The 26893-nt window shown below is 47.5% G+C and overlaps 2 protein-coding genes across 3 annotated transcripts; one reads left to right on the top strand and one right to left on the bottom strand.

Annotated features, from left to right (window-relative positions):
* The first annotated feature begins 491 nt into the window (after positions 1–491).
* sos2 (son of sevenless homolog 2 (Drosophila)) lies at positions 492–21673 on the top strand. Its single transcript, XM_029139311.3, has 23 exons — positions 492–1399; positions 8860–8985; positions 9149–9280; positions 9486–9650; positions 9741–9947; positions 11721–11864; positions 11943–12053; positions 14584–14682; positions 14798–14925; positions 15036–15691; positions 15831–15912; positions 16017–16139; positions 16876–16988; positions 17087–17309; positions 17448–17567; positions 17663–17825; positions 17942–18059; positions 18239–18411; positions 18495–18611; positions 18801–19065; positions 19229–19270; positions 19376–19467; positions 19553–21673. The coding sequence occupies exons 1-23, from the start codon at positions 1316–1318 to the stop codon at positions 20069–20071; spliced, it is 4002 nt and encodes a 1333-aa protein (XP_028995144.1). The 5' UTR covers positions 492–1315; the 3' UTR covers positions 20072–21673.
* Positions 21335–26760, bottom strand: LOC114848649 (uncharacterized). Of its 2 annotated transcripts, none has more exons than XM_055505457.1 (15): positions 26588–26760; positions 26062–26176; positions 25842–25886; positions 25572–25736; positions 25403–25503; positions 25217–25335; positions 25018–25138; positions 24801–24939; positions 24606–24710; positions 24442–24522; positions 24224–24363; positions 24044–24136; positions 23257–23920; positions 23078–23181; positions 21335–23008 (listed from the first exon to the last, which is right to left on the bottom strand). In XM_055505457.1, exons 1-15 carry the CDS (start codon positions 26749–26751, stop codon positions 22900–22902), a joined length of 2265 nt encoding a protein of 754 aa, XP_055361432.1. In that variant the 5' UTR covers positions 26752–26760; the 3' UTR covers positions 21335–22899. The 2 variants fall into 2 exon arrangements, with proteins under 2 accessions (XP_055361432.1, XP_028995191.1); XM_029139358.3 differs by having other exon boundaries at positions 26514–26750.
* Between the last annotated feature and the right edge of the window lie 133 nt (positions 26761–26893).

Here is a 26893-nt window from a genome sequence, read left to right on the forward strand (position 1 = left end):
ATAACCACTGTTGATTGTGACACAGCGGGCTGCAGTTTCTATTCTTTATTTGTTCATTTTTGTAAATTGCTATACTTAAAACTATAAAAAAAGTTTTGTCAGGGAACAAAGACGGAGTCAGACCACATATAATTCCTTGGTTGTCCTGTGCAAACTTGGCCATTAAATCTGATTCTGATTCTGACATGTATATATAGAGAGAGATAGATATATAATTAGCTCCTAAACAATCTGTGTCATGTTTAATGTTTTTTTAATCATATAAAAGAAAGGGCCTTGTTTGTAAAAGTCGCATCTGAGTTTTTATAATAAAAGATAATGTATTGTCATAAGTAATATTTTTAATTGAATAAAGAATTTCTATAATGTATATTTCCACTGTAAACACGTGTTTATTGTGAATTTATTGAGAAGAGGATGAAGACGCGTCGTGAAGACAGCAGCCTTGGTTTTTTTTTTTCCTCCTGGCCAATAAAATGTGGAATTACACAGCGTGCGCGCCTGACAGCGGACGCGCGGAGCAGCGGCAGACAGACAGCGGAGGAGTTGGTACGAACATCCTCGACTTCACGACCAAAAACACCTCGACCGCTCTTTGGCTGCTCCGCCCGCAGACATGCCTCGGACCGGCCGCCGTGTGGGGGATTCACGCCGGATTTAGCGTCCGATCGCTGCGGGGGAAGATGAGAGAACGCGAAGCGAACTGCGCCAGAGAAAGTGTGCCTTGTTTGGAGACGAACGGATCGTGTGCCACAACATAAAACTCAGCGCACCAAGGCCAGCGGCAGCCCGTAGCACTGGTTAGCTCGTCGGCTAGCGGTAGTCCGCTAACGTTACAGGTGTTTAAGCTGCAAATAACCAAACGTAACTTGTAGCTGTACTTCGCTGGCAGCACTTCAGACTCTCGTGTCGTGTCTTAACACTGAACGCATTGTGCCTGTTATACGCCTTTTACCAAATCACAAGTAGCCAGTGTAACACTTAGCAACATTGTTGTTAGCCATTAGCTTTTAAGTTAGCGCTGCCCCGTGTTTACAGCTGCAGCGGGCTAGCGCGGCTAGTCAACAAGCTAGCGAGTTAACTTTACAGCTGCATGTGCTTATTTCTCTTCGTAGCTAATTTTTCGCCTTTTAACCCGACTTCATTCCAACCCCACGGCGTCGCTTAGTTACATTCGCTCGTATTTGCAAGCCACTTCGACCCCCTTTGTTCCGCCGTGCCTGCCCCGGACTGACCCACCCTCAAGGACTATCTATCCGGGGCCGATGCTGACAGTTCAGCCCGGAGCACGGCAACGCCAGGAGCCGCTACCGCGATGCAGCCCCAGCAGATGTACGACTTTTCGAGTGAAGAGAACAGTCACAAATGGAGAGGCCTCTTCGTGCAAGCTCTACGGAAGGTAAGGCAGAGATCCACACGCCAACGAGCCCAAACTGAGTCTAAAACCAGTCACCAAAGTGCTAACACTTGCATTATTACGTCTGTAAAACAAGCAAACCTCTCATGTAATCTGTAGTAATTGTCTCTGAATGTTTGGGTGAATAGGCGTATTTTATGGTAAATTAACCAGTAACCGCAGCTGTTTGCCAGTGTCGAATCTGCTGTTTTCATCTCGAGCCTGTTGACTCGCCTCAGCGAGACGAGCAGCGCTCCCTCATAGCGACTTGTCACCACTTTGAAAAAGTTGGGCCGTGATCGGGTTGAACAGTCCCGCCGTTCATAACTGTGCCGGTTATCGGGTTAGACGTGCTTTCACGGCCCAGTTGCCTCCGCGTCGAACCCCAGTGGAGCGGGGCTTTGCCCCCTTCTGTCAGGGCTGGTTCCTCATTCGGTCCGATGGCGCTGGTGTCTCATCCCTGCAGCGCAGAACGCTGTTCGGGTTGAATCTGCTTACGCGGTGCTTACACGCCACTTTTTCTTCAGTTTTCCGTAGAAGTGCGGCTTAGTTTTATAGAGTTTAATTGGAAAATCTCAGGCCTGCAAACGCCTGAGTTCTAATGTCTTTGGTCAGCAGGACTGACCCGTATCGGTTCCTTTTTGACTGTCCCTCTTTTCCCTTTTCTTGCATCATCTTGGCCTCCCCCTCGTGTTACCAGGTTTATTTTCAGTTTTTATGACCTCCCCCATGTCTCTCTCGCTCTCATGATGGTCTGGAAACGAACTGCCAAAAGGAAACCAGAAGTTATAACTTATTGACACATTCTTCTTGCGTGGCTGTGGTTCCAGCTGATGCAGCGGCACCGCGTGCTCTGACAGCCTCGCGCACCTTGACCTGCAGGATGCTGGAGTTCACCCAAACAGCAGCAGAACCTCGTACACGTGTGACCCACACTGATCCAGCCTGTTCAGTGTTGACGTTTCCGCCTGTCGGTTCCACGTGTTTTTGCATATGCCTCTTCTCTTTGGCCAAAGTCATGAGATCATTCAACTTCACCCGTCAGGAATTCTTTGACATCTCTTCTGTAATTAGTTATTCGCTTGTGAGACTTTGTAAGCGCTTCAACAACACGACTCATGTTTGGGAGATCATAAATGTCGTATGAATGTCTCTATTAGACTTGATTAACATCTTGATATATTTAATATCGCATTTTTGACAAAGGTTCAAGTTTAGCTACAATCTTGTTACAGAGAGGACGTATTAGTTCAAAATTGCTTGTTGACACTTGTATTTATTCAACATTAGATTAAAAATGTTTAGTAGTTTGTCAACTGTCAACACAAAACAATACTGTAAATAGGTTTTAACTCTATTTAGACATTTATTATTAAGCGTCATTTGTAAGAACGCAGGTCCTGATGTTGGTTTCAGACCTTATCAAATATTGTTGTGGCCCAGGTTTTTAATGTGTCATCTTTAGTGATAGGTAACGACAGCGGTATTAGCCAATTAGCAGTGTTGTGTGTAAATACCAGGCTTTTCTCTGCCAGTTATCCACAGCACAGCGACGCTGGTGTGATGAATCAGGTGAAACTGAGAGCAGGTGGTGGGCCGTGGCGCTGCAGTCTCATTGTCTCAACTTGTTGCACAACTGCCGGAGGGAAAGCCTGTCATAGATTGACGCAAGAGAGGTTTGTTATGGTTTTGACAGAGTGTGACTCGCTGTTTTTCACAGCTGTCCACTGGGGGAGGGGGGCGGTGGGGGGTTCTCGGCCGTCTCCACCCCCGAGGATGGTTGAGATTGTAGCTTTAAAGGCCAAATTAAAGAAAGCGGGCAGAGAGTGGAAACCGCTCCGAGCCACAGAGATGTAGCCGTGCGATCATGCGTTCAGGTAGTTTGAGCTGCGTCATCGCCAGCTGGCGTTTGATCATCTGCACAATTGCTTCAGAAATGATGACTGATACTTCCAGCTACAGCTTTCGCGCTGACATTTACCACTCTGAAATGTAATGGCTCATGGAGTGGAAGAAAAATTTAATTAGCATTTTTAAAAAATCCCAAACTTTGTATTGTGCGTTTTGGATGTTTTTGTATAATGGGCAGCAAATGTCATTTGCCTTCTCGTCGCACACAGCCTGCACACACTGACGTTGGCGTTGCTGGGACATGTCTCCCATCTCTCCCCATGTCCCTGCTATTCTTGATCCGCGCGGCTCGTGCCCGGTGCTGTGCAGCAGCGTCACTTCGCCTCCAACGTGCTAGCATTAATAGTAACTGTGCATTCCCTCGTCTGCCGTTTCACTGGCACCAGGAGGAAGGCAGAGGCTGCACTCCTCCAGACACTGGTGCGTTGAGCGCTGAGTTTGGTCAGGTTACACATCAGCTTTGTTTTGTCTGCCTGCTTCTTTTACCCCCCCCAGCTTCAGCAGCCAGTTACATTTTGACACAGTGACTCTATTGCAGGTCAACTGCAATAAAGTTGCAAGCCGAGATCGACTTTAATTGGACGGTTGTGATCCCGTTCACTTCACATTCAAGCGCACCGATTTATTACAGTCCACATATAACGGATATCATTTGTTTGTCATGTTCGATAAGAAGCGAGGTTTTATTGTGTATAAGCCTGGCTACACACACAGTAACAGGAATGGCCACAGTTAGGCACTGACGCACAAGAATCCACAGTAGAACTCATCATCCGATCTCCTCTGGGATATTGAGGCTTGACAGTTTCTGCTGGAATGTCATCTTTCATTTTATTTCCTTCTGGAGAATACAGAGTCAGAACATGTCCAAAAATGAGAACAAGCGTTTTGGCGTTAGATGCTACAGTTTCCTATTTACTGGAAAAATCATGACTTACTGGTATTTGTAATCGTTTCTGTGACGCAGACTTAAAGCCGGCCTAATTTCATCACTCTTGTCCGTCTCATCTCTGATCTGCCACTTCAAAACACATTAGTTTTCATTTGAAGGCAAATTTACCTGGTGACCTGAATTGACTGTGCTTTGTGCCAACCTGTCAATATTGTACGCAGCCACTTCATCTGTTTATGGGATGGCATTCCTGTAAGATGACAGGGCAGATTTTATTATAGCTGGCATGGTCTTAAACCAGGAAGTACATGCTTCTACTAATGTTGTATCATTCTGCAGGTGCATCGTTTTGACTTGGTCGACCTGAACTGATTTAAAAACCTGGCCACTGCTAGACATCTGTGGTCCCATTGCCTGATTAGCCATCAGCTGGAGTGCTGGAATGCCACAAACTTGTCAGGCTTCAATGAGACGTCTTGTTCCACAGATATTATTGTCAACGACGTACAACCTGCTCGCGTTCCTGCTTAATGTGACCTCCTCACTGCAGCTCTAGAGTCACAGACGAGTAGTAGTTCTAGTGTTGTACGTTGTTTTTCTGTCTGTGTTTTGAGCTGAATCCTTTTTCCTAGCATGTTGACGCTTTTGTGCTCCAACCCTGGGCCTTCCACAGAGAGGAGGGTGAAATCAATTTGAATTGTCCTCAGACGGGGTTCAGGCGCATGGGTGGACGTGTCCCCACGAGGGTCACTGGGTGAGGTCAGACTGCGGTCACAGCGTGACTGCACATCCACCAGCTATTGTCTGTGATCTGGATGAGAAGAGCTGCCTGAAAGTAACGGCTGACGCGGGTTTATGGCTGTGCTTCACGCCCGTCCTGCATCGTTCTGCTGGCGTTTTAAAGATTATCTGCGCGGTCCTGTGTGCGTTTTGAAGCGCCGCCCTCAGAGTTGCTCTCTGCCCCACGGTTCCCCAGACGGTCTTGTCGTAATGGCCGATGATGTCATGGCATGAATCATAAACAGTGACACATGGTTGGGTATAATAACATGCCCTGCCCCCACCTCTCCTGCACACATACACACCAAAGCCACATTACCTGCAACCTGAGACTGATGCAGGCCCATATACACAGCCAGTAGACTAATCAATCGAATTAGAAGCGTTAACCCTGTGTTATCACTGTCCGGCCTCTATTATTGCCTCCAACCTTTCTGTTCTCTTACCGCTAGCACACACAACAACACCTGATCACTCACACGGACGTATGCGGTGTGTTTCTACTACGTGAAGCTCAGACATGGGGCTGCTGGAACACAATGGATGTTGGTTTAAGCGCTACCACTGACCTGTGTGTCTTCTGTCCTTTTAACATGGACCGTATGAGAACTGCAGGAGGCAGTTCCTCCTTGGTGGTCCACTCTTCAGTTATTATAGTTGGTGGCAGCGATGTAGTTTCACTTTCCATGTCTGATAAATTTAATGACTTTGCATTTTGGAGTATTAAAATTTCCTTTTGTGGTGAAATGACTGTGGGTTTGAATATTTGCATAACGCCTGTCTGCACTTTTCCCCTTAACTCTCTCTTGTAGTCTGCAAAGTGCAGATTACTTTTGACTTCAATCAGAAATCAGAATCACAAAGAGAGTTCAGTGATTGTGTGATGAACCTACTGCTTAAATGCCTTTTTAAGCATTTGAGCAATATTTGTTCCAGCTTTCTGTACCAGGAGCTAAATATGTTGTCCAACAAACCTAAATTGTAAGATGTTTCGGAACATTTTGGACATTTTAAACTAATGTTGAAGTTATTGCCGTTCTAGTAATGATCAACAACTGGCTTTACTAAGCATTAAATGTAATGATGCTGCAGTGCTTTTTGTCAGAGTTCTTGTTTGGCTCTGCTCCAGTATGTGTGTAGTATGAGCTGCTGCTGCTGCTGCTTCAACCCATCCATACCTCTCAGTCTGCCACTACGGTCTGCTCTGTCAGTAGAGAACAAGGCAGAAGGTGAGATGGCACAGTGAAAGTGAGCGAGTGTGAGTCCTGGAACTTCCTGTACACTGGCCTTTTCCTGCTTAATGGAGATGACCCATGAAACTGACGCCTTAACATGGCACATGCATGACGGCTCATGTATGCTTGAGATTCATTTCATTTTAATGGCTTCAAGTGGGGAAAATAGCTGAAAATTTGTTTCATTATCTTTTCATCTTCTTGGCCTCAGCATCAGTTTTCAGCAACTCTGCGACAGCAATCCAAAAACCTAAAAATGCTTAATATACAATTAGCACTCAGTGAAAATGTCCATCAACATTTTATTATGCTGAAAATGTCAGTTACGTTGAATGTTTTCATGGTTAAGCTGAAACATATCTAATGTCCCAACTTGATGCATCTTTTTTTTAAAGATTATTATTATTGTAAACTTAATGAGTTGCAGTAAGTGTATAGTTTTTTAATTTCTGAAAGCCTATAGCAGTTTGTTTGCTTCAGGGGCGACCAAATCAATTTTTTGATGGTCCAAATAGAATTAGATTTAAAATGTCACATGTATAGCTTTTCCACAGAAACCCAAGATAATGACTGAATCAAAGATCCACAGATTTTCCCTGTTCATTAGTCCAACCAGTAGCTGAAGCAGCTCAGTGCAGTCCTACATTTCCAAGCATTGTACTTGAATTCAGCGCGCGTAATGTTTTCATTAAAGCCACTCATGTATTTGTGTTTCTGTGTGGCGCATCCTGACATTGTTGGAGATAGACAACACTTGTTGGATGTGGGCCTCTCCAAAACGGGCCAAGTATTCTGTGAATGGAGTCAGGGGAAACCCCCGTAGTTTCAGTGCAGTGACTCACGCCTCATAGTGTCCTGAGGAATTTGGTCAAGTGCCTGTTTGCGGTTGGGAGGATCCATCTCCTAACGTCCTTTGGCTTTGATATACATTGCTCCTAGCCTAGTTTAAAATGGTGGCTTATTTATAACTGGTCTTGTGAGTGTGCATCAAAACAGAAATGACGTAGACGTCAAAGGCCAAGTTTTGGATTCAGATTTTCCAGCTCCTCCTGCTTCAGTGTGCATCTGAATGCTGTTGGTGAATCACACTAGGAAACAGGTCTTTTATAATCCTATAAGAGTGGCACTCTCCTTCACATTTCTGATTTTATCTCAAACTAGAGACAGAGGGGAAATCCTGCCTGTTGCTGTTAAGTCACAGCACAAGAATGCACGGAGCCTAGTCTGCACTGACCTTTTTAACTCTCTTCTCACATTCCTTAATCCGGGGCCTCGTCAATGTCTCGTCATCCTACCGCCCCACTGCACCATATGCCAGGGTAATTCCATCACTACCACGTGAACAGGCTCATGGAGACTAAATGTTTGTCTTTAAATCTTTTTTTCACCTCTTCCATCCTCCAGCATTTCTGTGTCGTGACTGGCTGCTCTGTCATTTGGCAACAGCTTTCAGGAGGTTGGAGTGTGGGAGGATGTTCTTCTTCCTCACGGAGCCACACCTCCACTGCTGTATGCAGCTAAAACCACACCTTCTGCTGATCCGATTCTAGTTTCACCTCCTACTACTGGGAAAACCTTGATGGCAACTAAAGCCTAAGCCTTAAGCCTTAAATCCATGTCTCTCCTTTTTTTAATGGTATTGTTTTTCGGGCTGAAAACCTGCATTGATCGCAAATGGGTTTTTCTGTTGTGTGCAGCCTCATTATTTAGAAGGATGCTGTTGGATTTGTGTCACTGCAGACAAATAGTTGAACATTGTTTTCTTCAGCGTCAACAAATAAATATTTAAACAAGGATATGCAATTTATTAGTGTGCATGTAGCTATGTGTGTATTATGTAGTGATGATTTCTAGCAGTTACCTGCTATAAAGAGTTCCTAAATCAAGGTTTTTTGCACTCCTTATTCATGCATGTCATTTTGGGGAGTGTTGAAGTCTCAAAAGCAGATCTACACTTCACCTACATAACCCCCCCCCATCATCACTAAACGTAACGGTGTGACTAACGTTCTCAGCTAAAGCCACCACAAAGGCAAGTGATGGATCCTCTTACAACAATAAATATCAGCTTTCCAGGATACTCCATTGAATTTGAGCTCATCAGGGAGTGTTTATATGCAGGAGACGCCACAGAAAGTGTAATGTCTCCAACGGGCCTGCAGCAGGTTGGGCGGGTGCTCGGTGGAAGTCTTGTCATGGTTGTGAAAGATGGAACAAGTTTTGTTCTCAGTTTCTGACTGTTAAACCCCAGATTGTCTACAAAGTACAACACAGTCTGCAGAGGATCTAGCTCAGAACCACCTTGTATTATGTTGGATCATATGATTAATAAAGTTTTTAAAATGTAAATGGTTTTGACAGCTTAAATTTAAACCCCCTCCTAATTTATCACTCTGTCAGCTAGAACAAACTACAAGCTAATGGTCGAGCAGATTTGTATGAAAGCTGTGCTCGAGTAGTTGACTCAAACATTTATTTAAGTATGTTTATGTATGTCATGGAGTCATCAATCATTTTTACATAAAAAGGAATAAAAAAACTGTTAAAACTGAAAACACCTTTTGATTTATAATAGTTATACTATAACTATTCAGCATATAATGAAATTGACTGACGATGTCTGTCTCTCGTGTTGTGTTCCTCAGGTACAGAAGCAGGTCCACCCAAACCTCACGGCGAAGGAGGACGCCCTGCAGCACATCGAGGAGCTGATCCTGCAGCTGCTCAACATGCTGTGTGTGGCCCAGCCTCGCACTGTGCAGGATGTAGAGGTGAGGCGCCTCCTCTTGATCATTGATAATGATAATAAACACAAACCCATGAAACTATGCCATTGTGAGAAAGTGAGTAGGATTTAAACCATTTTCAAACATATTTGTTTTTTTACCTGGGCTCCTAATTGATTTCAAGTGGTTCATTCTGTCTATTTTATAGGAACGTGTCCAGAAAACCTTTCCCCACCCTATAGACAAGTGGGCGATTGCAGATGCTCAGTCGGCCATCGAGAAACGCAAGAGGAGAAACCCTCTGCTTCTCCCTGTGGACAAGATACACCCATTGCTCAAGGTGATGACTCTGAAGAGCCAAACATCACCTGAATCACACCTTTGTTGTTGTGGTGTCTTTCATTTTACTCATTCTGCCTTTGTCACTGGAAGATATATATATAATTCAATTAAATTACTGTTTTGACAGCTTGCTCAGACCCATTAAATGACCTGAACTGCTCTAGTCCTCCATTCACGCTTATGTTCTTTTTTTAATTCCACAGGAGGTTTTGGGTTATAAGGTGGATTACCATGTTTCCCTGTACATCGTAGCTGTGTTGGAATACATATCTGCAGACATACTGAAACTGGCTGGAAACTATGTTGGCAACATTCGGCACTATGAAATCAGCCAGCAGGACATCAAGGTTTCCATGTGTGCAGACAAGGTGAGTATGTTTCTGTGCAGGCTGTAAGTACTCATTGACGGCAAGGAATCACATTTTGTTTTCTCCTATTAATTCCGCTGTTGGTATTAGGTGTTGATGGACATGTTCGACCAGGAGGAGGACATCGGCCTCATGTCTCAGTGCACAGATGAGCCGTCGTCTTCTGGGGAGCTGACGTATGACGACCTGGTGAGGCTTGAAATCGCAGAGGAACGCCAGTACCTGCGGGAGCTCGATCTCATCATCAAAGTGTTTCGGCATCACTTCCTGTCCAATCCCAAAATATTCCAGCCTCAGGTGAGTTTGACTTTAGTTGCTGTCGAATTTGCAGCAACGTATCTTCTTTGAATAAACTTCCTTCACTCATTTGAACTTGCTGCTGTAAAGAATGGTCATACGGGACTAGTGTAAAGACATGAGCAGCTTCGATTAGAGCTGAGTTATAATGAAGTGCCTGGGTTCAGCATGTCCAAAGCAGGTGGCCTTGTGGTGTGTTCCCAGTATGCACCAGTCAGTACTGGTCCCATTAAAGGTGCCTGCAGTGCATGAACAAGGTTAGATAATAATCAATTAATGATTTTAAGGATAGTGCAGATGTCTTCATCTTAGCTGCCTAAACATCTCTGATCTGAGGTGAAGAGGGACCTACACAATACTAGGCAGATAGTTTCATGTTGTGGCTGTTGAGTTTCATGAAGGAGAGGAGCATGGTAAATATTTCCCATACTTTCTGGTGTTGTGGTGAAAAGATTGACTGTACAGGAGTGTCTTCAACACGCCCACTCGCTTGCTGTGAATTCTTCTGACAGTAACCTGCTGTATTCACGCATAGACATTACTCAGACCTGGTAGGATAATATCAGCCTAATGCGGATGGGGAAAAATGCCTCTCGCCTTTGATGTTGTATAAAACAAAACAAAAAAAAGTTTGATGAAATGCTTGATGAAAGGTTTCCAATATTTCACATACAGTCTCCTGAGGCACCACTTTCTTTGTGACCCAATAAACAGTTCACTATAATGTGAAGAAACCCATCAGTAATCAAACTGCGTATTGTAGTGTTATGGTGTGAGCGGTAGGATATGGGTTGAGAAGACGTGAATGGAAAGTCGAGTTTAATGGGTCGCTGTGGCTTTTGCATATTTTGGGTTGGGTGATTTGCGGTATCATTTGGGTGAGGAGACTAAACCTTTGTGAGGCCCAGTGGAATGCAGAACATGTAATTACGTTGAGACAGGAACAACATCTGCAGCCCTCAACCAAAATAACCTCAATTATATCTGTTGAAACGCAGAATAATACGCCGTTACCCCGAGACCACCGAATAACGACAGCGCAAATCTTTATTTAGACTCGAGCAGTCGCTGTGCTGCTCCAGCGTCAACCCGAGATCTCCTCAGGCCAATTAAGCCTGTTGTTGTTTGGAGTCGGAGCACATTATTTATCCAGTGGAGGCTGTCTGAGGATGGGAGCGACACCGTGCTCATGTGGTCAAACACACTCAGCGTGTTTACATGCACTTAAGTAACCTGCTTATTGTCAGCGTTATGTGGTGAGATTTCTAAAGCTTGTATAAAGACCAGCGTAGGCACCTCTCTGATGAACTGAGCCTCTTCTTACTCATGCTTTGTTTTCATCTTGGTAAATAACCATTTAAGTGACAGACTGAGCGTTTAGAAAGTAGAGCCTGTCTGAATGTTCTCAATCCTCATACTGAAGACAGGTTGTCACCTTGTTCAGTATTTACAGGTTTAGAGGAGCATGGTTAACAAGACATGATGATTGTTGCTGAACCAATTTTTTTTTCTTTTTTACGAGAATAAATGTGCTTCAGTAAGAGTTTGAACAGGAAATTCTTTTCTGTGGTGGAATGAGAGGAACGCCCCCCAGTCACAGTTGCGCATTCTTGTATCCAAAATAGTTTGACTTAAATTGAAACTAAAACTCTAATTAAAAGAATGAATGTCAGCTGCAGGTTCTTACATGGTCAGTCCAAAGTCATGTCATTACAACATCCGTGCCTCTCTCCAGCACGTTAAACCTCAACCATGTGTGGTGTTGTGTTGAAGGACGTGGATGTGATCTTCAGTAACATCCTCGACATCCACGAGCTGACGGTGAAGCTGCTGGGCCTGATCGAGGATGCGGTGGAGATGACGGCTGACGGCAGCCCTCATCCACTGGTGGGCAGCTGGTTTGAAGATCTGGCGGAGGTAAGAGACCCCTAGACGGGCCTGCAGTGGGTGGGACAAGTGAACGAGTGTCACACGTCTTCTGCCGTCTGTCTACAGGAGCAGGCCTTTGACCCCTATGAGACCCTCTCTCAGGACATCCTCAACAGGGATTTTCATGAGCACTTCAACAGCCTGATGGCACGATCAACTGTAGGCCTCTACTTCCAGGTAGGACCTTTTTTTAGATTTGCCTCGTGAGGAGTCAATGTCCTTTACAGAATACGTGTGTGTGTTGTTTTTTTTTCCCTGGTCAAAAAACTTGACCTGCAGCGCTGTAGGATTGATTTTTTCCAGTTATAGCTCCCGCTTCCATCTAGTCAATTCATTCATTCTTATCTTGTAACATGAAGGTCCAAGTGGGTGATTTCTGTGTTCACACCAAGCGAACCGCTGTACTTTGACGTTAACCTGGTGGAATGCCTCCCAGTGTGGCTTCAGGGGACGTCATGACATATTCAGCCTCCGGCGTACAGCTTATTCGCTTGCTGCTGCATTGTGTTTTTTGGACATTCCTCACAAGAATAGCATTGAATTACGCTCGGTGGGGTGCAGCTTGGCAGCCTTTGAAGATAAACTATTTGCTGGTGTTTTCTCTGGCCAGAGACGGGCGAGCGTGGCTATTCGCATGAAGCCATGAAGCTATAGGAGAGCCCCGAACTCTCATCAGTACTCGCAGGTTGAGGCGATGATCTGCTCCTGTTTTAAAGGTTCAGAGCAGTTTTACATGAACACAGTAGTGGTAACAATGAAGTACAGTAGACAGACGGTGTGTGTCTGTGTGTCAGTCATCAGTGGTCCCAGGGGCCCATGGTGTAATGGTGCCTCACCAGCTTCCTCCCTCCCAAACCTGCCCTGTAGATTAGTCTTCTTTTGGAATGGCTTGTTTCATTTCTCATCTGTTGGATGTTTTCCTTTCCATCGCCTCCTCTTTTCTTAAACAAGCGCCTCGTCTAAATGTGATGCATTGGCTGTAAACCTCTTGCTGCGGCATCTCGGTGGCTCTCCGCTACCTCTTGGGCTCTCTGCCTCCGCCGCTCTTGGCTTTCTCCCTCCCGCCCTCTCTCGGGGAGACGTGTCTGCTGAGCACTCAGCCCCTGCACTCTACAGCGTCTGGTATTGTGGGTAAATTACATCGCCTTTTTAAAAATAGAACGGGCAGCCACACTACAGGCCATTTTCCTCCTGGGGAGCAGGGGAGCAACAAAAGCCGTGTGACGTGGGTTCAAGCAGCCCTGTACCTCTGCAATGGAACATGTTGTGCCCATACAGTAGCTGATTGGTACTTTATTCGTCCTATATTTAGACTGCTGCTATTGTGAATCACGCTCCTTATGTTGCTCAGGTGTATGTATGAGGTGGGTCCTGTGATTTATTCTTAATGTGCCTCACAAAATTAAAGATTACAGAAGATTTAGGAATGAAATACAACTATAATTAAACAGAGACATATGGATCACATAATCTGTGATATACAAGAGACGGCTCATCAAAAATTTATGTTAGACAATACCAGCCCAGTATGTTTATACTGTAGGTAGATCCAGAGATCAGCTGTTTGGACAGCAGTCTCACCGACGTCAGCTGTTATGAGAGTTATGCGATACAAACAGGCTTAATTTAAACAAACAAAATAATTTAATAAATGTCTGGGCAGCATGATTCCAACCACAGGAATTATTATAATGATTTACGGTGGTAGTGGCATTGAAACTATGTAGCGCTATATTAGGCTCCCGTGTGTTTGGGAGCAATAGGAGTATTTGAAAGTGAAAGGGAGGCGAAAACAAAACAATGCCATCCTTTAAATCATTTATTAATAAACTTCATTCCCTCACAGGTTTCACTTCAGACCTGATAACTGAGCAAATTAAAGAATGATTAAAAGAAGCACTTAGTAGTTGAGATGCAGATGAACCTGACATTGTTGCTTTTCAGGGTAGTTTTTCTAAATCGGCCTGCAGCTGTGGTCCTGAAACCATGTATTAGTATTTGTTTAGTTGCATGGAAGCACTCCTATCTGGCCCAGTCATGTTAGATGTATAATAGAATGTTATAGATCTATATGTGTGTAACATGATCTGATGTTCAGTCATTGCTCCCCAGCTGTCCATCAGAGTACACCGGGCAGCTGATGTCTTTTTGTTCCACGCACCAAATCTCCCCTCCCCTGTCTCCCTCCCTCCGTTGCAGACAGCGTGGCCACTGCCGTGCCGTTTGAGTACTAGCATATTGATTGAGTCGTCTATCAGGGGAACGGGAGAGTTAAATGGATAATATGACGGCCCCCTCTCCAGTTACCCTACTGCCTCCCTCAGTCCACCGCCCGGCCCGCCCTCCCTTCATCTCTTCCCACCCTGCAGCTTCTAGTGTCATCTAATTCTTTTTTTTTATAAATACATATATTTTTTACAGTTTGACATGATGTTAGTCAGTCATGATCACATTATGAATAAAACTAAATGCCTCTTTACAGTGGTTGGCAGGATTAAACGCAGCAAAGCCTCTAAATCATTAATATGGGGCTGAATATGAATGTTACAGCTTTTGTGCATTGTATTTAAAAAGATATGCCTTTGATGCTGTTGGTATTATACACTGCTTTTTTTCCGACAGGTGTGTGTATTTGACCAGAAGGGACTCGCAAGTTAATTAGTTGGATCCATGACTTACCACTTTTCTGCATCTTTCATGTGTCCAGTCAGTTGCAGAGGGATTCAAGGAAGCAGTCCAGTATGTTCTTCCCCAGCTGATGATGGTCCCAGTTTACCACTGTATGCACTACTTTGAGCTTCTACAGGTATGTCTGTAAATAGCACGTCTGTTTAATGATATAAAATGTTTATTACTATGGTTCTTTATTTGGCTGATGACACCCCTGACTAGTGTTTAATTCTGCATGTGTGTTTTCACAGCAACTTCAGGAGCGCAGTGAAGACCTAGATGATAGAGAATGTCTGAAACAGGCGATCACCACGTTGCTCAACCTTCAGTGTAGCGTGGATCGCATCTATGCCAAGCACCAGCCTCGCCGTAAACCTGGGTAAATCTGCTCTACTTTTAGGATTGAGGGGAAATTAACCACTTTCTTTTACAATGCAGCTATGAACGCTGTAGAAATGACCGCTCTTTTTTTCCCCTGCCCCCTCACAGTGAGCCCATGTACCGCCTGTACAGCAGGCAAGTGCGTAGCAAACAACTCGCCATCAAACGCATGAACGAGATCCAGAAAAGCATCGACGGCTGGGAGGGGAAGGACATCGGTCAGTGTTGCAGCGAGTTCATCCTAGAGGGGCCACTTATACGAGCCGGCGCCAAGCATGAACGATACAACTTCCTGTTCGACGGCCTGATGATCAGCTGCAAGGCCAATCAGAGCTCCCGGCTCCCGGGGGCGAGCAGCGCCGCCGAGTACCGGCTGAAGGAGAAGTTTGTGCTGAGGAAGATCCGCATCGTGGACCGCGAGGACTCCGCGGAGCTGCGGCACGCCTTTGAACTGTTGGGCAAAGACGAGAACTGCGCCGTTTTCTGTGCAAGGACGCAAGAGGACAAAGCGGCGTGGATGGCAGCGTTGGTGACTCTGCAGTACCGCTCCACTCTGGACCGCATGCTGGACACTGTGCTGCAGCACGAGGAACAGGCACATCCTCTAAGACTGCCCTCCCCAGAGGTTTACCGTTTTGCAGTGCAGGACTCTGAAGAGAATATAGTGTTTGAGGACAAAGTGCAGAGCAAGACGGGCATCCCCATCATTAAGGCCGGCACAGTGGTCAAGCTCATAGAGAGGCTCACCTACCATATGTATGCTGGTAAGCTGCAGCAGTAGACCTGCTGATGGTCAATTCCTCAAAGATCCCACTTTAATTTTGTAAATGTTTTCCAAAGCTAAATCGTGATGTTTCTATGTTTTGTTTTGCTTTTTTCTCTAATTCTGTTGATCCGTTTTAGATCCTAACTTCGTACGCACATTTCTTACTACATACCGATCATTCTGCAAACCACAGGAGCTGCTCACCCTGCTGATAGACAGGTATGGTCCCTGTCACAGGCAGTTATTTAATGTTTGCATGTGAAGTGGGGAACGTGCACTTCACTGTCTAGTCGGTGCCCTCATATCGGTCTGTACATTTCCAGAATTGAGATCCCTGAACCGGAACCAACTGAGGAGGATCGACAGGCACTCTGGAACGGCGATCAGCCAATGGCAGCCGAACTTCAGCGGTTTCGGAAGGAATACGTGCAGCCGGTCCAACTCAGGTACAACTGTCAGAGCTGGTTGGAGCTTCCCAAATAGCAATGACCAATAATATGAAGGAGGGACCTTCAAAACGGAAACGAAATATTTGATATATGGATTGACTTACTCTTGATGTGTGATGATCAACTTTAGTTGGGCAGATGAAGGCAAACCTTACTAACCTTACTAACATTTCACCCTCATTCAGTTGGGATTTCTCTAAACTCTTAGCTAAAACTCTGCAAGTGTCCTCCTTATTCTCTTTCGTTTTTTTCCTAACAAGGCTACATTGATCGGGTGTCTCTTTGTATCCTTATAAGGAGCAGCAGAGTCAGGAATAGTGCCATATAAAAATGGAGCCTCTTCATATCGCAGAGCCCAAAAGTCCTTTTAAACTTCAGTTACAGGAACAGCTTGAAAACAGGTTTTGTTTGGACAACAGACAGTTTTAAGGGGCATTTATCCTTCTTTATAAGGACAGATTGAGACTTTCAGTTTGGGTGGTCTGTTGCACAATTACAACATAGCAATGTGGACTCAAGAGAGTAGGTGCAAATATTACACGACTGATGCCTTAAAAGCAAAAGATGTCTGTTTCTGTGATAATATCTGGCTTCTTTTAAGGGTGGGATTATTTATGTTCTTGTTTTTCTAAGCAGTTAATATTTAACGTACACAGCTGTCCCCACATAATCTTGAAGTGAAATATGATGGACAGAAATGAGTTAAAATTGTGATTTGTGTTTTATTACACAGGGTCCTAAATGTTTTCCGCCAGTGGGTCGAACATCATTTCTACGACTTCGAGAACGACCCAGAGCTCAGAAGTCGGTTAGAGGAGTACATCACCAGCAAAATCCAGCTGCGAGGTTGGTTCCCCGTGCCGTGTATCCACACCAGCGCTTCACTAAACAGACGCCTGCGTTCAGGGCAGCAGTGAACAAGTGTCTGATCTGGCCTTTTCCAGGCAAGTCGATGAGAAAGTGGGTGGAATCGATCAATAAGATCATCAAGAGGAAGCTGCAGATGCAGTCAAACGGCGTCGGCCCCAACATCACCTTCGAGAGCGCGCCCCCTCCCATCGAGTGGCACATCTGCAGAGCGGGGCAGCTAGACACCTTTGACCTTTTGACCCTTCACCCCATAGAGATCGCTCGTCAGCTGACTCTGCTCGAGTCTGAGCTGTACAGGTTGGCAGACACATTCTTGTGACTTACCTCAATCCACGTCTAGGATAATCTGTCAAATTTATTAGGTCGAGATCAGATTGTTGTTACTCTCTGAAACCCCTGCTCTCTCTCTCTCTCTCTCTTTCTCTCTCTCTCCAGAGCGGTCCGTCCGTCTGAACTGGTCGGCAGCGTCTGGACGAAAGAGGACAAGGAGAAGAATTCACCAAACTTGCTCAGAATGATCCGCCACACAACCAACCTCACACTGTGGTTTGAGAAGTGAGTCTAAGCATTCAACATTATCACTCACGAGAAAACCCAGCGTTGGTTTGAGAGTCCTGGCTGAGGAACACCTATACCTGTGTCATTCTCAGGTGCATTGTGGAGATGATGAACCTGGAGGAGAGAGTGGCCGTGTTGTCGCGGGTCATAGAGATTCTGCAGGTTTTCCAGGAGCTCAACAATTTCAACGGCGTGTTGGAGGTGGTCAGTGCCATCAACTCTGTCCCAGTCTACAGGCTCGACCACACCTTTGAGGTGAGGCCACAGAATCAGTTACTTTGTTTGCTGCTTTCACATGCATCTTAGTCCCGTCATGTGTTCATTACAAACGCGAGCCCAGTTCATGGGAGTTTCTGTCCTTCGACTTAAAGGCAATACCAGAGCGGAAGAGGAAAATCCTGGAAGACGCTGTGGAACTGAGCCAAGATCATTTTAAGAAATACTTGGCTAAACTGAAGTCAATAAACCCACCCTGTGTGCCTTTCTTTGGTAAGCCTCCTGAAACGCTGGCATGGTCACATGATGCATGAAATCCCTTCTATTATGAGGCTGAGTTTGTGCTTTCCCTGTGGGGCTCAGAGTTCAGGGTTCACCAACACAAACCACCCGACAGTTTGCACGTCAGCACATTTTAGCCTAACCTCATTAAACCTCGTCTTCATCCTCAGGTATTTATTTGACCAACATCCTGAAGACGGAGGAGGGCAATCCAGACTTCCTCAAACGTCACAGCAAGGAGTTGATTAACTTCAGCAAGCGGAGGAAAGTGGCTGAAATCACGGGGGAAATCCAGCAGTATCAGAACCAGCCGTACTGTCTGAAGGTGGAGCACGACATCAGGGTGAGCGCGACTCTGAGAACGACTCTGTCCTTGAGCTGTGTAATGTGACACCTTCTAAGCGCAGAACTGTTTTTGCTGCACAGAGGTTCTTCGAGAACCTGAACCCGATGGGCAACATGACTGAGAAGGAGTTCACTGACTACCTGTTCAAAATGTCTATGGATATTGAGCCACGGAACTGCAGGCAGGCTCCTCGATTTGTAAGTGTTTAATCGAGCTATGTTGGTGTTTTTTTTTTTGTTTTGTTTGTGTTCCTTCATGATGAATTTTAGGATGGCCTGTTTATCATAGAAGCTCACACATGCAGCAGAACAGATCCTTCAAATAATCCAGAGAGCTGGGAATGTCTTTGCACTGTGATAAACCTGCCCCTGTTGAATTTCCTGCAGCCCCGGAAGACCATGTACCCTCTGAAGTCCCCGGGGATCCGGCCCGTGCGAACGTCTACCTCTGGCACCCTGAAGGGCCACCCCGTCGCCCTGGAGAGGGAGCCCCCGCATAAGATCACCTTCCAGCGCATCGCCGAGTCCGAGCCAGAGACGCCGGCGTCGGCCTCGGTGCCCACCTCCCCAAACTCCCCCACGCCTCCGCAGTCGGCCTCCTCTGACCTCAGCTCAGTTTTCATGGAGCACGACCTCAGCAGCTCCTTCAGCGGTGGGTTCAGTATTTACATATTGACATTTAGCTCATTTTTTTTATTACCCTTTATTACAACTCAGACAATTTTTAGTCTACGTCAAAAGCTTACAGTTCAAGGAGCCCAGGAGGAAAAGCCTCTTGAATTTGTTAAATTCTTATCACGTTTTGGTTTTTACAGGTAGCAACTCAATATTTGTTCCAGTTCTTCTACCACCATCAAGTAAGTGAAGTTTGTTTCGGTTATTCTAGTTTGCTGCTCATGCTGTTGTGTTTGACAACTGTGCTTGTGAGCTGCTTTTTGATCTTCCAGTTTTCTCCCTCTCAGAGCTCCAGTCTGCGTCGTGCGGCAGCCTCCACCAGCTCGGAGAGCCGCCGCCTCTACCGCCACGCAGGAAAGACACCATGTCTGAAGCCAAAGTAAGAGCGCGGCGTCCCCACTGTGCTGCAGCTTGTGTCGTGGGGCTCAGCAGGTTGTGTGATGCGTGTTTTGTTTGTGTTCCAGCTGAGCTCCATGTCCGACAGCCCTCCGGCCATACCTCCGCGGCTGCCCCCCCCTCTTCCCAGGAACCAGCCTCGGCCGCATATCTACAACGGCCCCCCCATGGACAGCCCCCTGCCCAGCCCGCCGCCTCCACCTCCGCGCGACCCTGTGCCGGACACGCCGCCTCCCGTGCCCCAGCGCCCCCCGGAGATCTTCATCAACTACCCCGTCAACTACCCCCTCAACCTGCAGGCTTCCCCCGTGGGCCGATACCACTGGGAATTCAGCAGCTCCCCCAGCTCTCCCAACACCCCCCCCAGCACGCCGTCGCCTCGCATCCCCAGGCGGAGCTGCCCGCTCAGCGCCAGCCAGAACAGCCTGTGCCCCCTACCTGTTCCCAGCACGGCTCCGCCCGTCCCCCCGCGTCACATCTCCAGCCTCCAGCTCCCCAAACTCCCGCCAAAGACGTACAAAAGGGAGCTGCTGCAGCCGCCGCTGCAGGGCCTCTCGCTGGTGGAGAACACTGACGGCAGCCAGTGAGCTGCCGGCTTCCGTTTTTCTTTCTTTTTTTATTTTTTTCCAACAAATGCAAACTTCAGACTGTCTCCTACAACACAGCTATTGGTCAGAAAGAAATAACAGTGCTCCACATGCTCTTAACTCCACCTGCCCAGTTGCACCCCGCTGTGCCTCTCAGGGGATCGGTAGCTCCACCTTCATCACAATCTCTGTGCCAACGAGAACCCCCCACCGGTGTGCCAGCTCATAAACAGGGAGCCGAGCGTTTGTCTGTTCGTTCTAATCTGGGCATGATTCTCTGCTCCTAATAAAAGTTCTCACTCCTTACACTCAACTTACCCCCACGTCCCGCTCCCTCACTGAGGTGGGGCCAGAGTGGGGGGCTTTGGACTTTGTAGCCTCAACTGTTGCGCTTCGTTTTCCCGGGCATTGACCTCCTGTAGAGTAATGCTGCAGACCTCCCAGCCTCCTTAAACATCTGAGACGTAGCTCAATGGCGGTGGGCGAGCAGCCGGCGTCTCCACCGTCTTGTTTTTTTCCTACTAACTGAAAACAAACAGTTGCCAAAGTCTTATTTTATGCAGGGGGATAAGGGATGATCTTTTTCTTCTTCCTTTCTTTTTCTTTTTGTTGAAGAAATGTGACGTTGTAAGAAACACAAACAGGGGGCGACACTGAATTTCCCGCACGGCATCTCAGCTGTACACTGTGACTGCATTGGACGCGAGTCAAACTGACTGTTTCCCGTCTGGGGACAGCCTCAAAACGTTGCCTTTTTCAAATCCAACAGCAGTGACCTCTGACCCCAGGCCCCGGAGTGGGGAAACGGGAGCAGAGAGCACTGCATTTGCACATGGGCGAAGTCAGCAGGTTTTCCAATATACTATAAAACAAGCTAAAAATCTCTGCGGCATGCGACAGAGGCCACGGTATCAAACTGCGCTGTTCTGAGGGGGAGAGGAAAACCCACAGACACTAGTGTGTCTCTCTCTCTCTCTCTCTTGCAAACTTTTGGGAAGCTGATGTCTTAACCGATCCCCCTCTGGGCGTACACTGCTGTCCGACACTGTGCTCTTCTCCGGCCCTCGCGACCAACGTCTCTTTGTTATTCAAACTCAGCACTGGAAGCACGCAAGCCTCCACCAACGCTGGGTCGGCTCCCCCCAGTGGCTGCTCCTCGAAACAGACTCTCCTAAAAGAGAACCCAGCTTCTTAGTTGTTTTTGTTTCTTCTCGCTTGAAGCCATTTTTGTTTCACTTTGGAAAGACTGAAATAATCCATGCATCATGCTCAGATGTGCCTTTTTATTTTGTTTTCTACTTTACAGAAATAATCAAATGGTGTCTAAAATGCTAAAAAATAAAGTTGCCTATGTAATGTTTAGAACAAAGCTATACACTTTGAAATTGTACATGTTTGTGGATACTGTGTGTATATAACATGTATACACTAACTAAATAATTTGTATAAAGTGACATGTTTTTCCCCTTTGTTGTAACGTCCCCTCATCCGCATCTGTTCAGTCGAATATTGCCTAATAACCCAATGCTGCTACAGTCGGATAAAAAAGAAAAAACCTGAAAAACAAAACCAAACAATAAATGGGTCACTGTCACTAACTTACTTACAGACAATCTCCAGTGGAAAGGACGAGTATTAACAGACGAAAGCCATTTTGTTTTTCTCCCCTCAGCTGTTTTAAAGCAAGACACGGTTCAATATGCCAAGCACTTACTTAGACGTGTGCTTCTCTTTGTACATCGAATTACATTACTAATTGCCTTTTGAAAGGTCCTGATGCTAGCGCTCATTCAACCCAGGGTTAGAGTTGTGCTGCAGCTGCAGGTGAGCGTGTGCAGACGTGCGCGTTCACCTGCAGCTCTTTTGAGAATCGTAAAAAATTGGACTTTTTTTTTTCTTCTGAGAAACACACTGTGTGCACTTTAGGCTGTACTGTTGTTGAGCCCCAGTTGTTGTCCTACACAGCTGTCGGACTCGCTTTCTACACGGATCAGGGCAGAAGAACACAAGTCTACCACCTCACTTTGATCCCGCAGAAATACCTGACCACCACGAGCTGGACCTCAGCAGATATTTTTTTTTTTTTTTTTGTAAAATCACTCATGCAGTCTTTTTTTTTCTCTCCTGGCTCTGAAATCACAGTTTTAGTCCTTGTCTCTGTGGTTTCTGCAGGTGATGGACCGTTTAACCTCTAATCAGACACGAACAGGGGAAGTTTTTTTTATTCTTATGACCAGCTGAAGTCCGATCACTTCGCTGTCGTTTATTATGTTCTGTCCATTTCCCAAGTCAGTATTTTTGGGGGGGTTACTTTTGCCAAGTGTCTTTTTTTTTTTTTTTTTTAGCCCCCTCAGTAACAGGTTTTCCTCCGGTGGCACTGTAACAGCTCCATCAAGCAGTTGGTTTATTTGATGGTATGTGGCCTTTTAACTGCTTTGTATTAATGGTCTTGATGAGATTAATAAATCACCCAGTCTTATTTTGTACTGAACAACGTATTTCTCTCGTCTTCTTTCCCAGCTCTTTCAAGTGTTTGTAATAATGAACAATGAGGGAATATTAAAGGAGGATTTAAATCTTCTGATAAACAAAGAACAAGTTCCGCTTCATAAAATGTGGTTTGGAATGTCATTAACTGAAATCTGAGACAGTAGGAACCGCTCTGATCTACGCGTTTTCCCGTTTGTTTTGGTATTTTATACCTAATTCTTAGGCACAAAATGTCTCAACACATTCATTTGTCACAGAACAACAGAAAATCAAGTTGTCATTCACGCCTTCCTTTTTCTGTCATGGTTTAGAGAACTATCGCAGGTGGGGTCCAAGGGTCAAACGGTGCTGCAGGGCCCCTCGCTGTCCTCGCTGTCGTCCCACAATCCTGCGCTGCCGGCCGCCGCCGCCGCCGCGTGGTTGCCTCTCTGCTGACTCAGGCAGGACCTGAAGACAAGGACACATGAGCTCAGTGATTCAGAGGCAGGAGAGGCCCGAAGCGCCGCCACGTCCTACCTCAGGTTCTCTCTGCTCGGGTTGAAGCTCTGGAAGCTCTGCCTGGCTGGAGCCTGAATGGGGATGAAGCCTTGCCTGCTCTCCTTCTCTGGGGCGGCGTCGGCCTGGTGCAGGAAGCAGGGTGTCCGTTAGCGACGCGGACACGCAGCCTGTGCAGGCGCTGACTGCTCACCGCTCACCTGTCTGGACGGGTCATCCCAGATGGGCCTGAAGGCACTCTTTGCATGCAGAGGAGGCGAGCCCGTCCTGACGCTGACCAGCCTCTTCCCAAAGGAGCCGACCGGACACGGCGCGGGCTCGTTCACGCACACGTTCCTCACGGGGGGGTGTGGGGTCGACCTGGGAATCTGCCACCGCAGGCACGCGGGCCGCTCTCGCGCCGCGTCCCTGCGCTGCTGCTGCTGGCTGTACGAGGGCTTGAGCAGCACCGGCACCTGGCTGTCCTCCTCGTCCTCCCCGCTGTTGCTGTCGGGGCCCCTGCGCAGCGTGCCGTCGGGGCTGCCGGAGGTGACGGAGGAGTAGTCGAAGGCGGAGGTGTCGTCGGGCTCCGTGTCGGCGTCCTCCGGGCTGCGGGTCCCGCCGGGCGCCTCCGTGCCGCTGGTGCCTTTCCCCGTGGGCTGGCTGAAGGTGCCCTGGCCCGAGTCGCTGGTCTCCCCCCACCCTGCGGGGTCTGGGGCCAGGAGGGCGCAGTAGGCGTGCCCGCAGCCCCGGGCGGAGGGGTCGGGGGCCGGCCGGTCCCCGCCGCCCTTGCTCCTCCTCACCGGGCTGCAGGACCAGCACTCCAGGCGCATGGCGCTGAGGCCGTCCAGCCCGTTGCAGAGGGCAGTGGCCTGCTGCTCGTGTCTGAGGAGGTGAGAAGGTTTTCCCAACGTCAGCTTTATGCATGTGAGACATAATAACAATCCTGACATTTGATGGTCATGAAGCCTGTTGCATGGAATGGGGCCAGCAGGGGGCGACGCTCACCTATGAGCGGCAGAGACGGGCTCCTCCCTGCAGGGCTGGGACCTCCTGGGGCATCCGTTGGCTGAGGAGCCACAAGCCACAGCATCAGAGCAGCTGCCGCTCAAGAAAAGAGACAATTAATTAAAACCTAGATTTCGTTTTCGCCTTTAAATTTTAATCTAAAACTGATGATGCTCTGACCTTTCGCCGTCGTCCTCCTCCCAACGGACGTCTTCCTCCAGAATCACGTGACAGCGAGACAAGATGCTCCTCAGAGCTCGCTCGGTGCCCAGAAGGAGGCTGCAGTCCGGGTGCTCCTTGCCGGTCCACTGCAGCAGGTTCTAGATAAACAGCACATGCCGAATGGGTTTCACCCGTTTTTAAGCCGCCGCCCCAGCTTCACCTCCACCTGGACTCACCTGAATGTGGCTCAGGTAGCTGTGTATGCGAGAGACCGGCGCCAGGAGCAGGGAGAGCAGCTTCATTTCCTCCCGCTGCACCTGCGGAGCCGCAGAGAGGCTTCATCAGCATATCTCACGTGCGAGTCCGTTAAGGCGGAATAAAGTCGAAGCGCCTGAAATACCTGCACACTGAGGTGTTTATCGGGAGGATTCAGTCTGTTGAACTCCGGCGACAGGAAGGACGCCAGAGTCGTGGTGTAGCCAAGGTACATGTCTGAAAATGTCGTCTGAAACCACAAGTAGAATAAAAATCGGCCACGCCGTTCGGTTTTAAGGACTGCGATCATGAAAAGTGGGACAACCGCTTTTAGACTTGCATCGTTCTGGCCGATGAGCTGCACCAGGATGTCTCCAACCAGGGACTTCCAGTGCTCGGCCGATAATCGCTCCTGCAAGGTGTTCCTGAAGAGAAGGTGCCGCTGCAGCAGCTGCTCCACGAAGTTCAGGTACGTCTGACTGAACACAGAAGAACAGACGTGCGCTCAGCGTGGAGCGTGGCCTGGACGATGCAGATCATAACGGTGTCGCGCTCACTACGGCTCCACGCTCGTCCGATGAGCCGGGGGCGTCTTGTACTTGTCCAACAGCTGGTTCAGAGCGGCGACGTACTCCCATTCCGAATGCAGCAGTTGCATCGCCGCCTGATGACGCGCGTCTGTGCAAAACACAGATGCAGCTCAGCGTCGTCCCTGCAGGTCGCCGACGGATCCTCTGGCCTCCGCTTTGCACTCACCTGTGCCTTCGCTCAGTCCTGCTTTGAGCCCCTGGAGGAAGCAGTGGAGGAGCAGTTTTCCCCTGGACGCCGAGGAGCACTGGCACTGACGCCGTCCACCGGCCGCCTCTGCCGGACCGCTGCGACACAGCAGGGGGCAGATGGGAGCGGGTGTGTGGTCTCTCTACAGGTTCACAGCTAACTCACCTGTCTCTCTGTTTGGACGTGGAGGCCTTGACCTCAGGCTGAGGCCTCTGCTTGTTACTGTACAGCTGCAAGACCTGACACCGCATCACCGCGAGCTCCTCCTGAAATGAGACACAACTTTGTGTATTTGACATTGTGCGCAGCTCGCCCGCTCCTTCGTTTGCCTCACCCGCAGCGACTCCACCAGGGCCTCCAGGCGCAGGGCCTTCTTCTGGCAGCTCCTCCTGTTCTCCTCCAGCTCCTCCCGCAGGAACGTGTCTCCATGTTGGATCTGACTGAGCTCCAGGAGGGCGCTGGTAAAACCCGTCTTCAGCTCCGAGACCATGCATTGTAACTGCACCGGCAGCAGGTGTAACATACAAAAATGTTAATATTAGTTATATTTAGCATCTGCTAAAGTGGACTGTCCCTTTAACGGCAGGCTGGCTGGCGACTGTACCTTGGAGATTTCAGTGACGAGCTCGGTCTCTTGGGGCTTCATGACCTGCACAGGGACACACAAACAGGTGTGTTTGCAAACAGGTAAAAACACACTGGGAGAAAAGGCCGGCTGCCTTCTGCAGTTCAGATACAACAGGAACAAACACGTGGAGTCAAGCTGCTTTTCTCCCACTGATGTGACTCTTTTCACATTTTGTGTGTGTGTTTGTTTACGCTACCTGCTCAGATGTTGCCCCTGCCAGCAGCCCCTCTGCTAAGGAAGTGGTGAGCCAGCCAAAGAGCTCAGCGCCACAGGGGAAAAGGCTGCAGGAGCCAAGATGCCTCCTTATGAGCCTGACGACAGAAGGACAGACACGGATCAGCGAAAAAGCAGAGGAACTGGATCGAAACTGCAAAATGCAACAGGGAAAATCTGCAAATAGACAATATAAACTGGCACATGTTAGTAGGAACTGCCCAGTATCACTTTATATCGGTTCCCTGTCATTAAAACATGGTTTAGAAATTATTACTGGCAGGTTGCAGTTACTCAGTCACTACTTAAAAGCATATGATCATATTTATAAACAAATATAATAAAAAATAACAAATCAGATCTGTTGGCTGAACATCCAAAATTCGTCTGAATCCCTCCAAGGACTCTGACCCTGAAGCCACCACAGCAACGTACCTCAGTCCGAGCTCTTCAACGCCGCTTCAGCCATAAAAAAAATCATATAACCGGTAATATCTGCCGATTCTTGCCTCTCTGTGGGGAAACGACGCCGGTTTCGTCGACGTGACGCGCTGAAGCCTCGTGTTGCGCTGCGCGTCGCTCGGAGGCGACAGCAGATGTCCTGCAGCTCTGCCGACTGTCGGGGAGAACCAGTAACAGACGCACACACACTGGTGGAGTGGTCCATGTGCATCAGTGCAAAGTTTACAACGTGTGTTTACAATGTATTGGATTCTAAACAGAATCAAAACGTCCTTTAAAAAATATCACACAACTTGCAGCCGATTTGTTTTCATTATGTGTTTTCTTACAGACTTGGACGCTTTAAATTTGTT

The sequence above is a fragment of the Betta splendens genome, chromosome 22 (genome assembly GCF_900634795.4).
Source record: "Betta splendens chromosome 22, fBetSpl5.4, whole genome shotgun sequence".
Classification (NCBI taxonomy): domain Eukaryota; kingdom Metazoa; phylum Chordata; class Actinopteri; order Anabantiformes; family Osphronemidae; genus Betta; species Betta splendens.